Source organism: Stigmatopora argus, chromosome 16 (genome assembly GCF_051989625.1).
Source record: "Stigmatopora argus isolate UIUO_Sarg chromosome 16, RoL_Sarg_1.0, whole genome shotgun sequence".
Classification (NCBI taxonomy): Eukaryota; Metazoa; Chordata; class Actinopteri; order Syngnathiformes; family Syngnathidae; genus Stigmatopora; species Stigmatopora argus.
This window is the reverse complement of record NC_135402.1, coordinates 6,708,230-6,730,499: the sequence shown is the minus strand read 5'-3', so window position 1 is coordinate 6,730,499 and position 22,270 is coordinate 6,708,230. Positions and strand designations below refer to the sequence as shown.

Sequence of the window (22,270 nt, the reverse complement as noted above, 5' to 3'; positions counted from 1 at the left end):
AACCACCCAAAATCCAAATTATGGATGTCAGAAATATGAGACATTCTTTCTTATAATATATCGTCTAGAGACTATGATTTCTTTTTTGCATTTTCTCTACAATGTTTACGTGTGTTATCCATTTCATATGAAGAAATATTCTCAGTTTTTCATTATTTCTTTTAAATTTGATCTTTTTTCTCTTTTTTACCATGCTACAGATATGGAGGAGAGAACAAGTGCAGGATCTTGGGCTGGTGGAAGTCGTTCTTTGAAGGTAAATTAAAAAGGATTTGATGAATAGAAAAAAAATGTCTTGTTTCTTGTCATTTAACCACTTTATGCTTAATCACTAGTTGAATATAGACTTGCAACACCAAATAAACTACACACATTAAACATGTGTATTTTGGTAACAAATTACTTTACTGATTAGTATCAACTGGTAAGACAGAGCTCTTTTTCTAATTATATGATTCAGAATTAGGCTTAATCTCTTCCATGTATCCATCAAACCTTCTGGGAATTGTTTGAGGAAGGTACTTTTTTCCCTGCCGTGCACGAGTGCACGTAGCAAGGGCCGTGCAGAAATGGTTGGATGAGTTTGGTATGGGAGAATTTCAGGGCTTTGGCCTTGACTGCCCATCTTGCACCTGTAGGGTGAAATAATAAAAAAATCTTATCTCAACCTGTTTTTTCCTACCAACATACTCCAAAATCTTAACCACAATGTAAAAATAACCTCCTGACTACCAGTAGTTCAAATTTGTCCTCTGTAGAGGACATATGTAAACCTAAATATCTCCCACACAGTGCATCCAATCGCATTGACTCCTTTTGTGCTCTATAGAGGACATTCCGAGCTTTCCAATTACACCAAATTTCTTTTGCAGTATTCCAATTTCTTCACATAGATTGGGGAATTACAAAATAAATGTGATTGGACAACATTTTTTTTGTCCTGGTATTCAGGAGGATCCGGTCCTTCTTAAATTCAATGAATTGTTATAACACAGTGATAATGTGAACTTGTTTAAACTCTCCCTCTCCTTTCTTTTTTTCTTTTTTTATCCAGAGCTATGCAGAAGGATCTCAGTACATTTCGTCACATGACAGCCTTTCACCTCCTTATACTAACTCCAGGTTAACAGGTACATGGCCCCATGATTGAGTGTTAAGACGTGAAATTGTGTGTCTTTCTTGCTTTCGATCTGTGAACTTTGATTACAACGACTGCAGACTGTGAGTGAATGATTCATGTAAAATGGAGGGGTAAACTCATCAGGGAAACTCGCTATACGCCCCACCCCGACTCCTGCCCTGTCCCCCTTCGGCCCCAGTGTGTGGAAACGCCATGCAGTGTGTGCTCATCTACCCATGATGCACCATGCCTCTGGCCTTCTCTCCGATGTGGCCCCAGTTGTGAGCAAATGGCCATTGACACAGATAAACTCCCCATCTTTCCGGTCTTCTCTCCTCTGCCGATCTTTCTCTCCCTCACACACTTAGAGCTTAATTACCTTTGACTGGATTCATAAAATATGGAAGATGTCAGATCTGAGCCATCCATTTCTGTCATAGTTCTTTCGCGCTCATGTCTTAGAAGTGGTTTATGGTCTGGTATTGAAAATCTTTACATTTGGATAAAATCTGTGGTGAACAAGTCTTTGTATACCTGTTTGAAATACATGACATCAAAATAATAGCCAGACTTAACAGTAGATGCAGCAGCAAAGTTAAGTTAAGCAGTCACTGATCGCAACATTATTATTAAAGCCCAACCCCAATTATCCACATTTTGTTACATTTTGATACATTTATTAGCAGTTTTGTGATTGCTCCTCAATCAAACAGCTGTGAAGTTGCATTGTGATGCAATATTGTTTTTTTAAGAGAATCCATAAATCAGTAAGGTATTTCCTGGGAAAAAATATTATTCATTTACTCTTGATAATGAAGAAAAAAGTGTGGAGGCGATCAAAAACCAGCAATCCTTGAGAGGATATGGGCTAAAGAATGAAAACTCATCATTCTAGTAATATTTTAGGAAGCCATGAATACATGTCCAAGAATGCTTTCACAACCCAGATACAAAACTTTGAGGTTTACTAAAATGATCCATTGAGTATGTGATTTGTTTTGACAGTGTTGTGATTATACTACGTAGCTGCTGTGAGGAGCATGAGTTAGAAATGGAAATATTGTATTCTTCATCTTGCACACGGGAACCTCAATTTACTTTGATAATGATAACACTAAGAGACAGAGACAGCCACATATATAGAAAAACATGCACACAAACTTGCATGCGCGTGCACCCAAACACACACTTGTGACTTTTCTTCGGCTCAACAGGATAACTTCATTTTAGTATCAGATTGGCTTCCTATTCTTTTGTCTTTTCCGTCACTCTCTAACTTATTAGTCAACATAATGCCAAATATATATGTAAGTGTCACTAACTAGATCTCAGATTTTTTTTCTGAAAAACTAATAATGCTATTTTAGGGAAAAATAAATGAAAAAATCCAGTCCTCACCCACTTTCACCAACATGATGAGATCATTATCTTGTGAACTGTTGGTGTCAAAATCAACCATTGTTCAAAATGGGAGAGTATCTACTAAAATATAAAGCAGTACTTGACTTGCAAGTTTAATTACTGAGCCACAGTGTTTAGACAAAACACTATTCACTGCAAACTATGAGTCCATAATTTAATCTAATTCACACAGAACCAAAATGTTGAATAAGTGATCATTAATAACCACTTCTTTCCCTTGCTTCTTTCCCTTTGTTGTCCCATAGTAATATGTTTTCCACCCTATAAAAAAGACAAATATGCATGGCCAAATATTTGTATTGTCACAAGATTATTGCTTGATTATTGTCTGATATGCTTGGTGATATTTCTCCAAATTTGATTGCCCCAAAAGAGTAAAATAATGCTGAATTTAATCAACCCAACCTCTACGTGTTTTCAGTGTGAACATAGCCAATGCCTCTTGTTCTTTCTTTGCCTTCCCTACTCTAACCTTGTCTATCTTTCTTAACCCCCCATCAGATTAGAGTGATGTTATGCTCTAGATAATCAGCGGAGGGATTAGTGTCATCTCAGCGACCCTACTAGATTAATCTGCTGCTTTACATACCACACACACATATATATCCACACACACGCATGCACACACGCACAGAGAAACCCCAAGTGATCTAGCACTGAGAACACTAAGTGGAAATGCATCAACTCATAACTACACAAGGGTTGTGGGGTGAATGTGAATTTATGCTTTTTTCATGTTTTTTTTAAATTATTACTTTTGGGTGAGTGTTTGAATCGGTGATGGTCTTTTTAGACAGTGTGTATGTTAGTATGAGTTGATATATTGTGTATGTGACTGTAGGTTTTTATGTAGCACTTGATGGGTGTTTGCATGTGTGTACTCCAATTATGTAGTTATTTGTTGCAGGAAAGTGTGTACACAATTGGATTGATTTAATTTGCATTTTTAACTTTTGACTTGTGGAAGTAATTAATGTGCTTCTGTGAGTATATGTGGTTTTACTTCATATTTGAGTACTGTAGATACAAACAGACAGAGAACAGGTGCAACCCAGCCCACAAACGTTCTAAATTTGGTGGTTTCATCTTTTAAACAATTCTGTGTAACATTTAAGAGGTTTCGTTCTTTTAAATGGCACCTGAGAATGGAACACACCTCTCGCTTGTCATTTTATTGTAATTAAGAATTGTGTCAATCTTTACATGGTAAGAAATCAAACAAACAAAAATCTCTTGTTAAAATTAGATGCTGTGAAAAAGGTTGTCTTGTTTTTATCTAGCATGGCTCACTTTGCTATTTGTTGCGCTAGTTAGAACTTATTGTATTGCTTCTTGTGGGAGAAAATGAGTCAAGAACGGGATTGTAAAGTGTCATATGATGCTACAGTGATCTCCTGCATGTTCGGTGTAGATAAACCTAATTTCATGTCTAACAGAAAGTTATGAAAGTTTATATTTCAGATTTAACAAAAAGGTCACACCTAAACTCGTCACCCCAAATGTCCCTATGAAAATGCTGCAGGCCTATTTAAATTCATCACCAGCAAGCAGCAACCTCTAGTCATGCTGTCACACATATTATTATGTCCCACAGTTTTGATCAGGTGCATCTCAAAGATGACCCTAAAATGTGTTCAATATCAAGAATACAGACTAGCACTTAAAGTAAGCTTAAAGACCACTGCATTAAAAATAAAATAAAATAATGAATGAAAACAACAACAAAAATCCAGCACAGTTGTTGACGTTGACCACATCCTCTTCCCCTTATTGTATTGTTGAAATGCAGTGAGTCAGCCGACTGTCTCACCTCTGTGTGACCTTATTAATGAGTGTTGAGCCATGAGGCCGGACCCCCTCAGCAGAGGTCACATCTGGACACTTTATACATGGAAGTCTCTCGCTCTCACTGTCCCTCCTCTTCTCTCACTCCTCCCTTCCCCTTTATACGTCCTCTTTCTAATTCAGCATTTCTTTTTTTTAATCTTTATCTCTGCATTCCCTTCATATCATTCCATGGTGTTGTCTTCCCAGCAATACTTGCTCACCTGTCTCCATCTCTATCCTTGGCACCCATTCATTCCCTCAGCTTGGTATGGAGCCAAGGTCACCCTTCTGTCGCTCCCTGCTGAGCCTGGCCCTTTCTGCTCTCAATGGTTGAAAGGAGAACAGTGTGAAACGTTTACTTATCTATCTATCTTCTATGTATCTCTCTCTCTCTCTCTCTCTCTCTCTCTCTCTCTCTCTCTATATATATATATATATATATATATATATATATATATATATATATATATATATATATGTGTATATGTATATATATATATATATATATATATATGTGTATATGTATATGTATATATATATATATATATATATATATATTATATATATATATATATTATATATATATATATATATATATATATATATATATATATATATATAAATTTAAAAATAATTCAGTAGCAACGGTTGTCTGTCTCCTTGTGCTTTGCGATTGGCTGGCCACCAATTCAGCTTGACCCCCGTCTAGTGACCATAGTAAGCTACAGCCGTGTACGGTCGATTGGTCGCCGTCTTTTGGTCGCGGTCTTTTGGTCGCCCGGACCGCGACAACGGGCGACCAGAAGACCGACGACCAAAAGACCGACGACCAAAAGACCGGCGACAAAACAAGGTAAAACAACACGATCTACGCATCAATAAAAGCCAACAATGGCCATGAGCAGTTTCACTGAGCCAACGTGTGAGTGTATAAGAGTTTGTATGTACATGAGTTGTCCCCTTAGGAAGGGACGTCAGTCAGGGTCTTAACAATCGACCGTGTACTGGCTACAGCACCCCCCGCGACCATTGCGAGGACAAACGGTACAGAGAATGAATGACTTCAGTACCAATACATGTTGCTTCTTTTCTTCTCATATTGGAGTTTTCAGAGCACTGATACTTCTTCTGCATAGCCAAAATTGTTGAAGTGTGAAGTCACTTCTAAGAAAAGTTCATCTCATTTGTTTGGAACTAGTAAGGCGTCAGAGAATTTGTTATTGAAAATTGGTTATATACTATGTTATTACTGGCATCACTGATTAATTTAATTTGTTTTGATTATCTCTGAATGAAACAAAACAGATGCGCTCTCACTCGCGTAGTATTTTGAACATAGTCTCCGTATATTGTAAGTGCTGGAGACTATTAAGAAGGGGTTGTGTCTCATATGGGAATTGTCAGTGTTATTGGATCCGACATCCTAATCATAGGTCTCGTCAAAGCAGCAGGGTGGAGGGCGGAAATGTAAAACTTGATGTAGAAAAATCAGAAAAGCACTTAGCAGTTCTTGACCTAAGGCAGAATATGTTTTGGAATATTTTGGGGAAAAACTTTTTACTTTTACTTCTATTACACTTAGTAGCTTCTTTTTGAGGTGGGTGAAAAGGGATAAAGAGCTCATTAAAGTTGCAGTTTGTACTGTACTGGAAACAAAAGTGCTTGGATGGATAGATGAATAGATGGATGGAAAAGTTGAATAGTGGTATCGAATGATTTCATGTTGTCTTCTCTCATTCATATTAAGTCATTGAAATACAATGATGCCAAAGGCATTAAAAAAGGATGGATATTGATCACCGAACCTTTATTGAGTAAAACCGGGCACATTCTTGAAGACAAATTGAAGGGAAACTGAGAAAGTTTACTATCTACTACAAATCTGTAAAGGAATTGGGAATCCAATCATCAATATTTCAAATGGAAATGGTCAACTTGAACCCCACAAACGTGTCACAAATTGAGGATAAAGTCATTGTTTATTTCAGCACAGTAACAGTGACTCATATACCCAAAATGAATGAACCCTAAAAATATCACATCTATTTTAGAGGACACATATGACTGAATGATTTTTTTTTAAATGAATATATTTACCAGAACATAGTCAGTGTCTTTCTGTCTGTCACCCATCCAGATGAGGCACCCCAGAGAACAAGCTTGGGTCATACATGTTACACTGTGTGCTTGAGTGTGAGTCTTAACTGCCTGCATGTATGTGTATGTGCCCTTTATCTTTATCTATGCATGTCTGTGCTGTTATGTGAGTGTACAATGCCAGTGTGTGTACGTGTATGCGTGTGTGTCTGTGTGACAGACTGTGAAATGGTGCGTAGTAGCACCTGGGCCCTTCAGTGTTGATTGATCGGCCTGGTCATGTGGAAGAGTCCCATCTGGCCAGCCACACTACAGTATGTGTGTGTACAATGTGTGTGTGGCAGAGAGAGAGAGTGCTTGTGTGTAAGAGGTGACAGAGAAATATAGAGATGTGCAGCCTGAAACAGTATGTTTATTGTGAGAGTGAGCAGGCGAGGGAGTGACAGAGCTAGAGAGAGAGAGTGAGCAAGAGAAACCGCTCTTTGCTTATAAGCATGGCTCCCAAAGGCCAAAGATGAACTTTATTTCATCATCCGAGCAGAGCAGAGGCTATATTTACATTGCGCGCCTCAAAGGAAAATACCCTTTTTCGTTAGTGCCTGAAATCCTTTTCTCGCAGATGTTTATTATGTATATTGTTGTGATTTCAGGGTATTTAGAAGGCCTTTTCATAATGATCTAATGATTTTTTTTTTCCTATGCCATTATTGGGTGCTTTTAGCTTTGATTTGGGTCAGTATTGTGGTACAAAACTCGTGAATTGCTGTGGAGGCATGGTATTCTGACACTGCATTATATATTTGTTTTAAGCAACTAATGCTTAAACTTTGCAAAAGCCACACACTGTAAAGTGATGACTGCTCCTGTGAAATCGCCTTTCGTCATATTCATATATCAGATTAGGAGCATTTCCAAATTTATTAAACACTTCCTCACAGACCCATCTTCAAGTCGGTGTTAAATGCAAGTGACATAAATTTTAATCTGATGAAAGAAATATAATGGAAACGAATACATGAGTGAAAAAAATAAAAAATAGTGCAGAGGGAAGCTGAGATAGACAGAGTGAAAATCTGAAAGGAAGACTGTTTATTTCCTGAAATGATGCCAACTGATAATTAATGCTCTGACATCATGGTGCTCTAATTAAGCCTGGCATTCATTAAGCTTGGAGAAGGGGAGGTGTTTGTTAGTTGTTGTTTTTTTGGATAGGGGATTTGTTAGCTCTTTAGTGATGCACTTTTTAGACAATAGAAGCCAACAAAAATGGTATCAGACGAAATGGACATGAGTAATGTGAGGTATTCTAAAAAAGTTAAACGATCTTTATATTTAAAGACTACTGCTTAAGTTTTTCCAGCTAAACTTGGTCATAATGCATTAATATTTTTTGTCAGATTGGTTTTGAGCACGACAAAATGCATAAATGATTCAATTCAGGGTGTCCGATATCTACTCCTCATTGTTGGCTGGGATAGGCTCCAGCACCCCCGTGATCCTTAAGAGGAGAAGCAGTATGGAGAATGAATGAATAAACCAAACTAATAAGGCAAGCTAAGACAGTAAAACTTGAAAGTTTGAACTCCAGAGATTCAAGGATGCCATATTTTGATCAAGCTCTGATTTGTTGATATTGAAAAATTATTGCCTAAATGATTGAATAACTTCTTGCCTTCTGATTTAGGATCAATCTGTGTAGGGAAATATTTAGGTTGCATTTTAACAAGACAGTTTCCATGTAAATGATGTAACATCTGCTTTGCTGGCAAGTGGTCTGGTTGTGAATCTCATTTCATAGTGTTGGTAAGGGGTTGCAACATTCATATAAAGTTTAGAAAAGACGATTTTTTTTCTATGAGTGCATCTAAAATATTTTTTTTATCATTAATTATTTGAACTATATTTGATGACTGCCTGAGATCAGCTGGGATAGGGGCCAACTTTTACGTAGTTTTAGTTGGATTGTATTCCATTAAATATTATATTTTACTTCTGCAAAGTTTGTGTCAAATTCAATAGTTGATAGCATCTGTATGTATTCTGCAGGGCTGTCACTAATTCAGCTTTTTTGAATCATGTTTTGCAATTGTTTATTTCATCACTTTATCAAATAATCACCCCAAACAAGTCTGAATTGACCTGATATTTAAATGAAAAAGTTTGGCAAGGGCAGTAAAGAACTACAAAATAAGTCCCAGAATGTTAAAGGCTGTGCATGTGCAAAACAAAAGCATCAGCCACAGGTTAAAAAGCTCAGCAATAAGTTAATTACACAAGTGTTAAAAATTTATACATTAAAGTAGTTAGGGCTCCCTATCCATTTTTTTTTTGATCAGAGGATTTTCTGATAGCTAATTAGCTATGGAGGGCTAGCCATCGACAGCTGCATTCATCATCATAAAACGTAATAATTAATGACATTCCAACAAAGAAAAAAATGCAAATGAGCACCACTCATTAGCATTTTCATATTCAGATCCCATAATGCTTTTGCTGACAAGGTTGTAATTAATGAAAATTCATGTCTCTTAGCTGAGGCCTAGATTGGATCGCATTCATTCGCAATCCCCCAAACGAGGAGTGGAGAAAAACACGGCGGGGATCACTGCCAAGTTTTTAGGGAGATAAGAGGGAGGGGGCAGGGGAGTCATATTGAGAGAGTGAGACAAGTCGGGAGTTAGACAGTCAGACAGACAGAGGGGAAGAAGAGAATGAAATGGAAAAAAAAGAGAAAGGCAGATGGCGTGAGATGAAAGGAAGACGGGCAGTGAGAGTGTGTCGGATATACAGAGTATCAATTAGAAAGGGAGATCCAAAGACATCGAGAGACAAAAAATGAAACGAAAAACCTAAACATATGATATAAAATAGAACAAAGAGATGGACACATAAGAGATGGGCTATAAGATGTATATACATCATGTTTTTTGTAACATCCATCTATCATTTTTCTATAGCGCTTTTAGTGGGCATACAACTTGAAACTTTATCACATTAGATGACTGACATATATATTTTATTATTGTTGAAAAAAATATTTTAACATGGTCCACTTGCACCCTTGGTGAGTGCTCCACAAATTATTTGCAAAAAAAAAATGAAATTGAAACCACTGCTGAACTTATAGCAATTTGTAAGACAATAATTTAGGCATAACGTTATGCAAATTGGGGGGAAAAAAAGAATAATTGTGAAGAATTTTATACTTTAGTTAGCAAATTTTTGAGTGTATGTTTTCAAGAGCTTTATAAGACAGTGGGCCCTTTGTTCGTTCCCAGCACAGTTAGGCAGGTGAGTAAAACCTGGTTTATGTGGATTTGTGTGTCATCTTATATTTGCCGCATGTTTTGGGATTTGGCGGGCTGCTCAATGCCAGAGTCTTACTGGCACAATAGAGAGACGTGCGGTGCTGGTAACAATTCGGTGGATGAAATGTGCCCTTTTACTCTGCCGTTGAACAGGTGGTCTAAATTCATATGGAGTGGAGATGTGGTTCTTATGCGATTATGTTGAGTCTTCCATTGGCAAACAGGGAGATACGCAAAACGTGCGGAGGATTTTATAGATTTTTTTATTCAAAAGTTTTTCAACAGTAGGAATGATCAGCTCAGGATTCAAGTTCAAAATAAGTTCTTTGGATTTTACAGTAGTTAATGTCTCCGAAATTGATCTTATAAAATGTGTTTTGTGTGTAAAACACAAGGACAGATACTGCAGCTCATTGAGAGTGTATCCTTGTCTGTGTTTTTTAACATATCAGGGACTCGAATATGATTGTGACAGATAATAGTGTGGTATCTGTGGTCTGTCACCTGAATGATACTAATGGTGACACTTAAGTCTGGAGCTGCTTGGTATCATCTTAAGCATTTCTCCTTTTGTCAACCAATCATTAAAAGACAGGGATATGATCATGTCCTTTTGACTAATCATTAGCAGTCATCTCATTGAAACCCAGTATGACATTTTCCTATGACTATTTGACTATTAGTAATGTCCTCAAAAACAAACAAAAAAAGCATATATATATATATATATATATATATATATATATATATATATATATATATATACACATATATATATATACACATATATATATATATATACATATATATATATACATATATATACATATATATATATATATATATATATACATATATATATATATATATATATATATATATATATATATATATATATATATATATATATATATATATATATATATATATATATATATGCTTTTTTTGTTTGTTTTTGAGGACATTACTATATATATATATACATATACACATTCACAGACACATGTGTTTGTGTGCGTGTGTGTTTCTGTATATATTTTGTAAGAAATAATTGAAACTGTGTTCCTTACAAGGGAATTAACAAGGCTTAAATAAATATACAGTAAATTGTTTTAAAAGAAACAGCGACATAGTCTATTCATTTAAGTAGATAAAACAAAGGGGTGGTGGTGCTTGAGTCCTCATATTAATCCATAGGCAGAATAAAACTGTACAGATTACACGGTTTTGGGTTTGTTCAGGATAAAGCCGGATAATCTCAGTAAAGTGCCGTTTTATCGTGGCCTTCAACCTTCTTGTAATGTCTGCTTAGTGAAGGAACGGTCAAAAGAATGAATGCGGTACACAGACAACCCTAATGATGTGCACAGTAATGATTGTAACAATAATTACTGTCATTTAGTGCCATTTAGTGAAAGTTGATAGCGCTCCATGTTTCATGGTGCTTTATCCTGAAGCGCATTTTTAAATTCAGAAAAACGATCCATCCTTCCATCCTTCTCCATTCCATAATTTGCATTTTTTTGTCAAATAGTTGGATGTATTTTCTTAGTTATTTTTTCAATCTTAAATCTCATTTAAAACTCGAAACATTCTAACAGAGCTTTTGAAACCACAATGTGCCTCGTTTAACATAAAGTCACACTAAGCCGGCGGAGGAGTCGCCTCTGCAACGGTGTTGGAATACTGATGTGTTGTGTTGTGTTATGGGTGTGTGTGTGCGTGTGTGTGTGTGTGAAGTGTTGGCACAAGATAGCAGTTGCCCCCTGGGCCTTGCCAATGTGGCATTGCCTCCTTTGCAGCAGTATGGTATGGTCTCAGTCTTTGTAATGAAACTAACTGTGCATTGTGTGAATGTGATTGTTTGCGCGTGCACGCATGCTCTTATACTTGAATTGTTCTACCCGTTTGATGTGAGGAATAAACTTAGTTCTGGACTTGGAATTTCAATTTTATTTGCAGATTTCTTTGTGTTGGCTTGATCTTGACTTATAAGTATTTTTTTTATTAACAGTTTTGGAAATTGTCCTTCCTGCCCTTTTGTTTTGGCCTTTTCTATACTTGTGCGCATTCATTTCCTCCAGTTGCCTTTCTTCCCTCGCATTGAACAATTTATCTTCCTTCCTTTGTCACCCACACTTTCCTTCTCCCCCAGTCTGGATATTGTCATTTTTTTGTCAACATCCTATTTAAAAGAAAATATATCGTCTGTATTTCTTATACTGTAAATGCATGCTTATTATATGAATGATAATGTGGAGATATTCGGTCATGAATACTGCACTTCATATCAAATTATTGTTGTATGAAGAAATGCAAGTTGAATTTATTCAAAAATTTTCAGGGGAATGTAAATGTCCTTGATTCAAATTGTTAGTGATCTTCTTTTGAGCATTATATTGACAACTCTAGTGCATTTGTGTTTGTATTTAAAGCTGTCCTGTTTGTGGTTTTGTCTAAACTGAATGTGTCTGTTTTGTCTGCACAGATGTTTCCTGCTGGAGGCTTTTAGGTAACAGCCTTAACAACTGTGTGTGCATTCATGTGTGTGTATGTGTGTTTCCAAAGTTAAAAAAAAAAGAGAGAGAAAACAAATCCCCCAAAACACTGCACTTTAGGTTTTGCTGTGTATTACAACATTGTGTTTACTCTGTCCACGCTGGTTTGAATTTAGTGACAGGTACTGGATACTATGGCTAGTCCCGCTGCCTGAATATGTTTGCATGGTGCTTTCCTTCCTCCAAAGTAAAGGAGGCACTCTTTCTGGAAAAAAAAATATCGCACTAACTCATAAACTGCAAAGTATCTCATTAACACGTTATTTATCGAAAACTAATTTAATGTATTATCGCGGAGTGTCCACAGTTGAAAAGAGTTCAAGAAATGTCAAAATGTCATCTTTAAAAACAAAAAAACCCTAAAATACTCAGGTTTTATAAATTTGGGCAACCTTTAATAACCTGACAAGTTGGAATAGTACAATAAGCAGTCAAAACTAGTATTTGTTATATATTTTGCACCAAGTTCTAATTAAATGGAGCCACGTGATCCTGTATTTTCTTTTTCTCCATTTTTTCCCTCAGTCTGTACTTGACTTTTAATCTCTCTCACTCTCTCTCTCTCACTGAGTAACATATGGTGTACCATGGTACATTTAGCTTGTCACTGATAATGGATGGCTATGGAAGCCCAGTTTTGCTTTAAGCGTTAGCTTGCAGCTCCCTGTCTCAGTGTACATACGTGTGCACGCTTGTGTATCTCTCTTATATCATGGCTGCTGATGTTCTCGATGAGGAAATGTGGAGCAAAATCAACCCGAAAATTCCCCCGTACTCCTTGTCTCATGCATCTCTTGTCATGTGTTGTGCACATCTCTGCATGACCACTCTACCTATTTAATGGATTCACAGAGAGATATTTGGTGGCCTTTATTTCCAGTTTATTTCAATTGCATTGAGGCATGAGTTGAGGGAAGTGCTTGTAAAAGTAACATTTTTATGAGCATAAAAGATCTGATGTAATGAATGCATTACATACAGTACAGTATATTTTGATGAAGTTTGAAATAATATTATCATTATTCAATTTGTCAAAAAATGTAACTTAAAAAAAGTAATTTAGAATAAACAATAATCACCTTTTCAGTGCAAAGCTTTTTTGTCTGTGCTGAGACAAGCTCTTTTTTCTAAAAGTACTATTATTATTGTATTGTATTTTAATGTTGTTGGCGCTTTGAAAATGCCCATTGATGTGAATGTGAGGGACTTCCCCCTTTGTGATGATGTCATTGTGTTGTTGGTCTGTATTCACTCTGAGCAACTTGCATGGTCTAGTTTCTCTTTTTCCCTGAGGTTGAGATGGAATCCAGCTCTAAATGAGTCTCGACCGGTATAGAAAATGGATGAATATTGTTTGCTCATAGTTTTTAAAGTATAATAAGTGTCAAGAAGTTGTTATTTTGCTACGTTCTAACTTTCACAGTGCTGCATTTAAATAGAAAATGTTTAACCTATGAGAAAAAGTAAACAGAGGATGCATACAATGTTTTACTCCAAATCACTGCCTTTATGTCCTGGCCATTAGTTTCCATGGTAGCAGACGGGGGTGAAATGGTTCCCATGCATCCAGGGCAGTGCCATGGCAGTCGTTGGCACAGTCTGAATAGAACTGTGGGTGACTGGTTTAATTCCCGATTTATGTCTGTATAGGTTGAGAAAGCAGTTTGAAACGATCAGGGAGGTCAGCCGCTGCTAAACAAATAACATTTCGACCAATGTGAGAAAGTAAAATGGAAGATTTCATGCTTTGGTTTGTTTGAATCAGTTGACTTCTTCAGCAATTTGTAAAGATATAACTTAAATTAAAATAGGTATGCTTTATATTATGCTCCTATTGTCCAAATTTTAGAACAGTCTTTTTTATTGTATGTCTCATATAGAATATGTAGTTCTCATTTGACTTCTGTTTGGCTATCAGTAAGTTTGGGTAGTTAGGCAGGTCACAAATGATGCTTTCCCGGTAAAGCTTTATCAAGGTGCACTTGTTAGAACTTGTGTCCTGCCATTGTTGTTCTGGATGTGACATACTCGCAATTGTGCACATCCTTTGTTTTTGCCGACAAGCTTTTTCCATGTTTAGTTTGAAACAATAAAACAATGATTGTGGGGGAGTAGTGGTCATCTTTGGGAGCTCTATTTTTGTGTGCAGCACAGATCTATACTTGAAGCGTTGTTGAAGTAAGTCTTCCCGGTTTTGGTGGTTGTGTGCAGGAGGATGCAGTTGAAAAAGGCCATTCTAATTGGCCGTTAACCTAATCACCGTTGACTCTAATCAATGTCAATGACCATTATCTGTCACGTTCCCTTTAAGTGAATTGACAACTGAGCACAGGTGACTGCCAGGCTTATTGCAACATATCAAAGCACAAAAAAACTAAAAATCGACAGTGGAAAAAGCATTAATGAGCCACAAAATCTTGTTTACTTTACATTTCTCCATATGTGCACCTTGTTGAAAGCAACATAGTCTTTTGTTTTCTTTTTCAAAATGTGTTAAGATGACTTCTATCCTCCCATTTCTTTCCTGACCATTCTCTTGCTGACTGTGTATTTCCACCCTCCTTATTTCCCTTGTCGAACAACGTCAGGCAGAGTCTGTCCTGCTGGGATGAGGCAGCTCTGATCACCATCTCCTAAGAAATGAGTGGGAGCAGATATGTCATTATGTGCAGCCAGGTGGTCGCACTGAAATCTCACAAAGCGTATCAGTGATGCATTGGTCAAAGGCTCCGCAAGTCGAGTGACAACCATGCAGGTGTTCAAAGCCTGTCACGTTATTATAAATACAAGGATTAAATTGAGAGTCAGGATAACGCAACAGGGAGTGTTCTGGAGAGAATATAGGATGATGCTGGAGGGAAGTCTTGTATCAAGTGGATCACCTGAAGTTTAAAGTAGTCTATAGCAGGCAGCTCTTCAAGAATAGTTTTGAATTATTTTTTTATTGATAAAAATAAGTCTCCATCCTCAATGAATTGTTTTCATGAAGTCAGGGATTATTTTGATTTTCAAACAGATGTAGTTTTAGAATATTGTGAAATTGATTGCCTTAGTTGCAGACTGTTTTTTATCCACAGTTTTGTAGTTTGATATTGGCTTCATGTTAAACGTGTTGACTTATTTATAATTTTATCATGTGTATGAGTGTAAAATCATAAGCAAAAGTGAAAAAATAGCACAGTGAAAATTGATTTTTAAAAATACTCTTGGTATTTTTGCAACAGAATTATTCAGGATTTAATTATCTCAAATTGAATAAAATCAATCTTATAGTGCTGGCCTTATCAGCATTGTTCATTAGGTAAAAATGGAGGATAATCTTCCTTTTATTTGAAAATAATTCATATAATGATTTATAAATTTCATTTAATACACATTTTCGTTATTTAAAAAATGTTATTTCCTGTTAGCACTTTTATGTCGTTTTTTAAATAACACATTAATTTGCATATGCTGGTCAAGACAATTTGTACTTTGCATTTTTTGACCTTCAAATCAATGAATTGTTTCAATCATCTTAACATAACCACAAAATAAATAAAGCAGAAATAAGAGAAGTAGAAAAATAAAATAAAGGAACTTTTTCAAATATCTTTCCACACTTAGAGAGATATACAAGGGAAGAAAAGGGATGCGTGTTTCGGCACAAACGAATGTGACAGGTAGAAATCTGTGTGATGCTGAACCCTGGAATCCTTTGACCTTTGCCCCCTCTAGTCTGACAGCACCTGACCCATCATCCATCTCTGTTAGGTCGCCCCTCCTTCTACTGAAGTCTTACCATAGAGAAAAGCAGACAGGTTCGATGAGGGAAAAAAGAGTTAGTTATAATTTCCACTCAGTCTCCCCCCCAAAAAACTGTGGTCTACCGCTACATTTTCTGTGTGAAGTCATTACACTACCTTGTTAGCAAAACAGTAGTGTATGCTTATTGTGCACCAGCCTGTGCAGCCCAATTTCATTGTCTTAATAAGGTGCCCTTTAATTAACAGTAAATGCATTGTGTCATTCACCTCAATGTTCTTCATTTAGTGTGAAGGCTTTGACTTCAAGAGAAAAATAAGCCCACAGTGCTACTGACCACACCTCATTTAACCAGAAACACACAACCGTGAGTGGACAGATGGGTTCAAGTTCACCTGCAAATTATACATAATCAACTCCAAGTTAAAAGAAATTAGATGTTTGTTTGTCCAGAACCATCAGCCATTTAGATGGGTGTGTGAAACTTTTTTAGAAATTAATCTTGTCAATTATTGGAAGCGTTAATGTATCAAACCGGTAGAATGGCACGCAAATCAGGAGAAACAATGCTAATTAGTATCTTCATTTAGAAGCAATTCTTGACTATTGTGATTTTTATTGAGATGATTTTCACTTTGAAATACTGTAATTATAATTAAATACATGAATAAAAACTGTCCATCACTGGATGTGCACCACTCAGTTTAACTGAAAGGTCATCGACCTTCATAATTCTGCTATTGTATAAACAGAAATTAAAATTGAAATTCTTAACCCTAAATAGAAATTACACCAAAACAATGAGTCAAATTAAATATATATAAGGATATGGATAAATGTTTTCAATAGTAGTAATATAAGAAATATGGTTTGTACACATTAAATTACCAAAATATACGGTAGACAAAAATATGCAAATTATTGATTTGATGAGTGATTTAAGCAAGAAATATATTTTGTGAAATAGGATGGGGAATTTGTTTTCATTGTACTATAACACGCTCTTCTCTTGTTTTGGCCTCCTGTTAGTGACATGAATAGCTTCTAGGTCACAACCGTGCGTATTTATTTAGTCAGACTGTGCGAGTGTGCCGCCTTCTGCTGTGTCGCCCGTGCTGCTCATTGTGATGCACTTTAATACTTACCATATTGTGTTGCTAATTCAAAATTTCACACCTTTCCTCTTGTTGCTACCTCTCTCTTTGTCTCCCTTCGTCATTTCCCATCCGTCGCGAGCCCGAAGACAAGAGGAAACGTGTTAAATCCATCTCTAAGAGCCTTTTCAATTCAGCATTAGCCGACGTCGTCTGTCTTCTACACAATACGAGAACACAATTTAGCATCCGTTTTCTTTACTCTGCTGCTAAATGTTGTCTCATCAATAATAGATTCGAAACAGACATTTAGTTCTAGGTAATCCGGGATGTTTTACCGCATATTTTGTTCTTTTGTGTGTGCGTGAGTTTTATTCTTTTCTGAATATAATTAGAATATGTTGTTTTCTCCGTTTGTGTTTGGAGGCTTAGCTCCTAGTGGATGTTCACTCCAGATGCTATTGTGTCCAAGGTTTGGGTGGAAGCGATGCCCAAAATCCTCAAGACAAAGACAATCATTGTTGTGAGGAAAATATGCATCCAGGAAATATTTAAATCTTTTGAAATCTCCATTAAGTAAAACATTATAAAGGAAAACTGGATATTGCGCCGACAAAATGACTATCAAAAGAGAGACGGAGAAAAAAGAAACGGCACCATAATAGTCTTCCTTAACCTCCTGCAGAGTTTCAGGTGCCATGTTTATTTCCCACCTTCCAATAGATCAGAGCAAACCAAAGGCAGAGTGATCAATTCACGTCGTCTATGAAGGATGCCAAATAGAGTCAAACCCCAACCAAAGTAAATGCCATGCCATGGAGCGAGAATAGAGAAGGAGAAAAAGGGAAGGAGGGGATGTTAGGGTGGAGGGGGAGAGAAGATTTGGGGCTCTAATGCCAGCCTTATGCGTCTTTTAGTCGTTTCCGCCGCCGGGGCTTGGCACCGAAACGCCACTGTCAGCCCGCCAACAAAAATCTGCAGTGCCTGCCGCATTTTAGCAGCCCTGTTTTGTCTGAGAGCAACAAACAGCGACACATTTCGACACGCTATATACACAATTATGGTTTACTCTCACATGATTTTCACTAAAGTATATCATTGTAAGGTCATGTGTAATTCAAATCAAGAATAATGTTTATGAATACATTTCTTTATTTTAAAAAAATGTTTTTTTTAATCTTACATTTTTATTATGCTTTGAATACATGCTGACTCGGAATATGAATTTGACACATAGGAGGAAGTTGGTGTCGTGAGGCCTTGTTGGGTACTTTATTGTTTGTTCATTGTTGCCCGAGTGGAGGAGGGGTCGATGTAGTATTTCTTTGAATGGGGTCGGATAATCAGGGTGTTTGACGTAGATGATGGGAGAACTGCTCTTTAGGCCTCCCTCATTCGAACATAGAACAAGTCTCATGGCGGCTGCAGAATTTTATCGCTGGAATAATTTGAACATGCCACTTTTTTTCCCTTGCTTAAATCTATATCTAAGTTCAATTCAACATTTCAATGTATACATGCTCCTCTAACATGAACATACTCGAGTCTGTTTGAGATCAAAATTGAAAATGTATCACTGTGACTTCACTCCTAACAAGGTAAACCTTTTAGCAATAGCAATACATCTCACCAGTGTAAACAATTGGGCTTTTGGATATTGCAGGAATTTGAGCAGTTCATGCATATAGAAGGGAACAGTCAATTTACAGTAGATATTTAAAAAAAAAGAGAATGAGAAAATTATTTATGCCTATTTTCAACATTAGTAAAAGTAGTTCCGACAGTTTCCAATTCAGCGGGGATTAAAACATTTTAGAACTGTGTGGTGTTGTGGATTATGGAAGGATATAGTGCAGATCATAGAAAGAACCCCTTTAAAAGCCCTTAGATAATTTGATATTTTACACTAAACACAAATTGTGTACATTGAAATTGTGCTATTCAAAAGCAAAAAATAAAATGGCATTTTTCTCACTGAAACCATGCCGTGTAAATACATCCTATATGTGCCCTGCAACTGACGGGTGACCAGTCCAGGGTTTGGCACCTTTCACAGGAAATGAATGGATATTTGTCTTCTAGATCAATGACATTCACTTTAATAATACTATTGCTATTTCAGCACTATCATGTTGCTTGGTTGTGCCGTGGCATGGCTTGAAGGTAGAAAAGGACAGATGAGAGCTGGATGCTGCCATTCGTTCTTGACGCTCATGTACATTCAGCTGTTGTTTGATGTGTTCCCTCGTTCAAGTGCCAAGAGAAAAATACCTGCTGGGAATATTTGGAAATGGCTGTGGCTGAGAGGGTTACTTATTGTCTATTATATAGACAATAAATATATATATATATATATATATATATATATATATATATATATATATATATATATATATATATATATATATATATACATACATACATAATGATGAGTTTGGGATGTTTATTTGTTTGGTATTTTTGTGTATCTGTGTGTGTGTGTATCATTACTCTTTAGACTTTGTGAAAACTTCTGGACGGGTGCCCAGCGATGTCATGGGAACGCTTGAATCGTTCAAAATGATTCATGTCTACGCAGCGCAACCATCTCATCCTCCCTCCATAACACACACACACGTACCCACACGCACAGGAAGAGGGAGTTAAACCCTACTTCTATCCATCTTCCTTCCCCATTTACCACCCTTTCTTTTTCCGAGTTTTTTGCCGCCATCGCACCATCCTCAGCAAATCACACTATTAGTCATATTGTTTATTCAAATCGAGTCATTATATGCATGTCAAAGGAGATCATGTCTTCTAAATGATTCCTTTCACACCAACAAAGAGTTGATGTATCTTTCAAGCTTGGAAAGAGAGAGTCTAGACTTTGGCATTGATTTCGTGAACAACTCCATTCTGCACCATCTTTTTCTTCATCCTGATTAAGAGCAACGAATGAATGAATGAATAACAAGACAATAGATGTCGAGCAGGACAGAAATAAAAAGGGAGTGCACTGTTAGTTTCTTTTTTTAGTTTGTAATGATACATTTGTAAATAAAATTCCAACTGTCCGATTGGTTGGGGTAATATAGTGATTATTTTTTCAGTATTTACTAACAATTAGGGGCCTTTTTCCAAGTATTGTAGTTTCACATACATACGTCAATGCATGGATACTCAATTATTTGTTTTGTTCAGCCTGATTGCAGGTCACAAGAAATGCTCCCATTTCCTTATTTTTCTCACCTTTAAACAAATAAAAACAACATTTGATGAACAGTAAACAAAGAATTTAGCTAACTTCTCAATAAACTCGATCCGACAGCTGTTCGCTGAGCTTAGGGCTTTGGAAGGGACTGTTAACTTTTGAATGGGACGACACAGGAATTTGTGGCTGAGCAAAGGCAATTCAACTATTCATGGTGTATTTTCTTCGAATTATTTAGATGGAAATGCTTTTATTGAGGACGTGTGCTTGCTCAGTGTGGTCTAAATTACCTGCTGTGTGTAACAAATTCTGAGCACCGCTACATTTCCCTCGAGTCTGAACGTGGCCGTTCCGGTAAAGTACTGGTAGCTATCCTTTTGTCTAAAAGCCGTGACCCGGTAGATTCTTTGTCACATTAATCTATAATGTTGCAGTATATTAATATCTGAAAGCGAGGTTAGTATTGTGAGGCCTGTTCAGAAAGTGTGTGTAGTGTGTCGGCAGTGTGAGTATCATGCTTCCTCTCAACTTGGATGGGAACTTATGCGTCTCCTGGCATGCTGGATTAGCAGGGATTTGGTCCTCATTGCTCACCGACTCCACTATGGCTATTATACAGCCCAGTGGACTGACCTCCCCTCCTCCATCTTTTGTACCTTTGCAGCGAGCACACTCTTAACAAGCAGTGCTCTGTCTGGGGGTCCTCATCGCTGCCAGTGAGATTGTTTGGCTTTTGTCACCAGGAGGGAGAAACAAATGTCATCACTGCATTGCCCGGGAAAGATTAGAGGTCGGGAAAATCAGGGTAATAAAATCATCCTTGAATGTGACTCTTTGATATTGGACGTTGTGTGTTGTTTGGTGTTTTCTGCTGTCATCAATGAAGCCGATTAGCATTAAAATTCTATAGAAAATTCACTTTTTGCAAACTTCTAGCTCTTAAAAATAGCTCGAAATATTGCGCTTCAGTTAGCTACAAGTGCTATTCAGTTTTTTTCCCTTGGCTATCATACTTAATGTCTTAGAATGTTGTATCTGTCCTCTATTTTTGTAGAACACAGTGATCTCAATTACTTTGCCTTAATTAAAAACAACAACAAAAAGGTAAAAATCTCTAATTATCTTATTGATTTGACATTCCCTAGGAATTATATTAATTGTTTTCATAATAACCCTTAATTATATTGTTAGATTTAGTTGTCTTATTTGTCTCTGCCACAGTTGACAGGTCTGAGTTTAATTTCAAATGTGCATTGAAAGTGGCAGAAACTGCATTATGCTTTTGTCCCCACTTGGGAGAGCAACAACACTTTTGGGGAATGCATAAGAAATTCCATTTTGGTCGTTAATGAAAATGCATTTTGATTTTGATTTCCATTTGAAATGTTTTTCACTGTTAACCATTTAAAAAAACGCTAAGGTGCTGATCCTAATCGGATTTGAGTACTGATTTATAATCGTGGGAAATGTTGTACATATCTCAAAGTCTTTCAGTCATTTATTGGGATATAGCTAAATGTCCAAGGTCTTCTTTTGAGTTTAAGTTGCTGCGAGTCATCCTGGCTTTGACAATACAGCAAATGTTTGTATTTTTGTTCTCAAGGTTTCTTTGCTCTAGATGAAATCCTCCAAAATGACCTTGATTTGTCAAAGAGCAACGTGAGGTCGTACAAACAACCCTTTGTTATTTTTTAACCCCTACTCTGACACACACACTGCAAGAGAAATTCTTATGGAATTTAAAAATCTCTCTTTGGAGCATTTTAAGGGATAAGTGAATGGCAGTGACCCTACTTAAACCTACCTATGGATCTTTTTATTGTATTATCTGCATATGCATACGTTGTATATACATATGAATGTAGGAACAACATACGCGAGTTGAATGTTTTAGACTAGAGTAATTA

The 22,270-nt window shown here is 36.6% G+C and overlaps 1 protein-coding gene across 7 annotated transcripts in view; it reads left to right on the top strand.

The window, feature by feature from the left end:
• tcf4 (transcription factor 4) overlaps nt 1–22,270 on the top strand; it is a 108,978-nt gene that overhangs the window by 25,747 nt on the left and 60,961 nt on the right. For all 7 annotated transcript variants that reach the window (XM_077622235.1, XM_077622232.1, XM_077622234.1 and 4 more), the window contains 2 exons: nt 201–256; nt 1,055–1,130. In XM_077622235.1, coding sequence (XP_077478361.1) covers nt 201–256; nt 1,055–1,130 — 132 coding nt within the window. The remainder of the gene's footprint in view (nt 1–200; nt 257–1,054; nt 1,131–22,270) is intronic.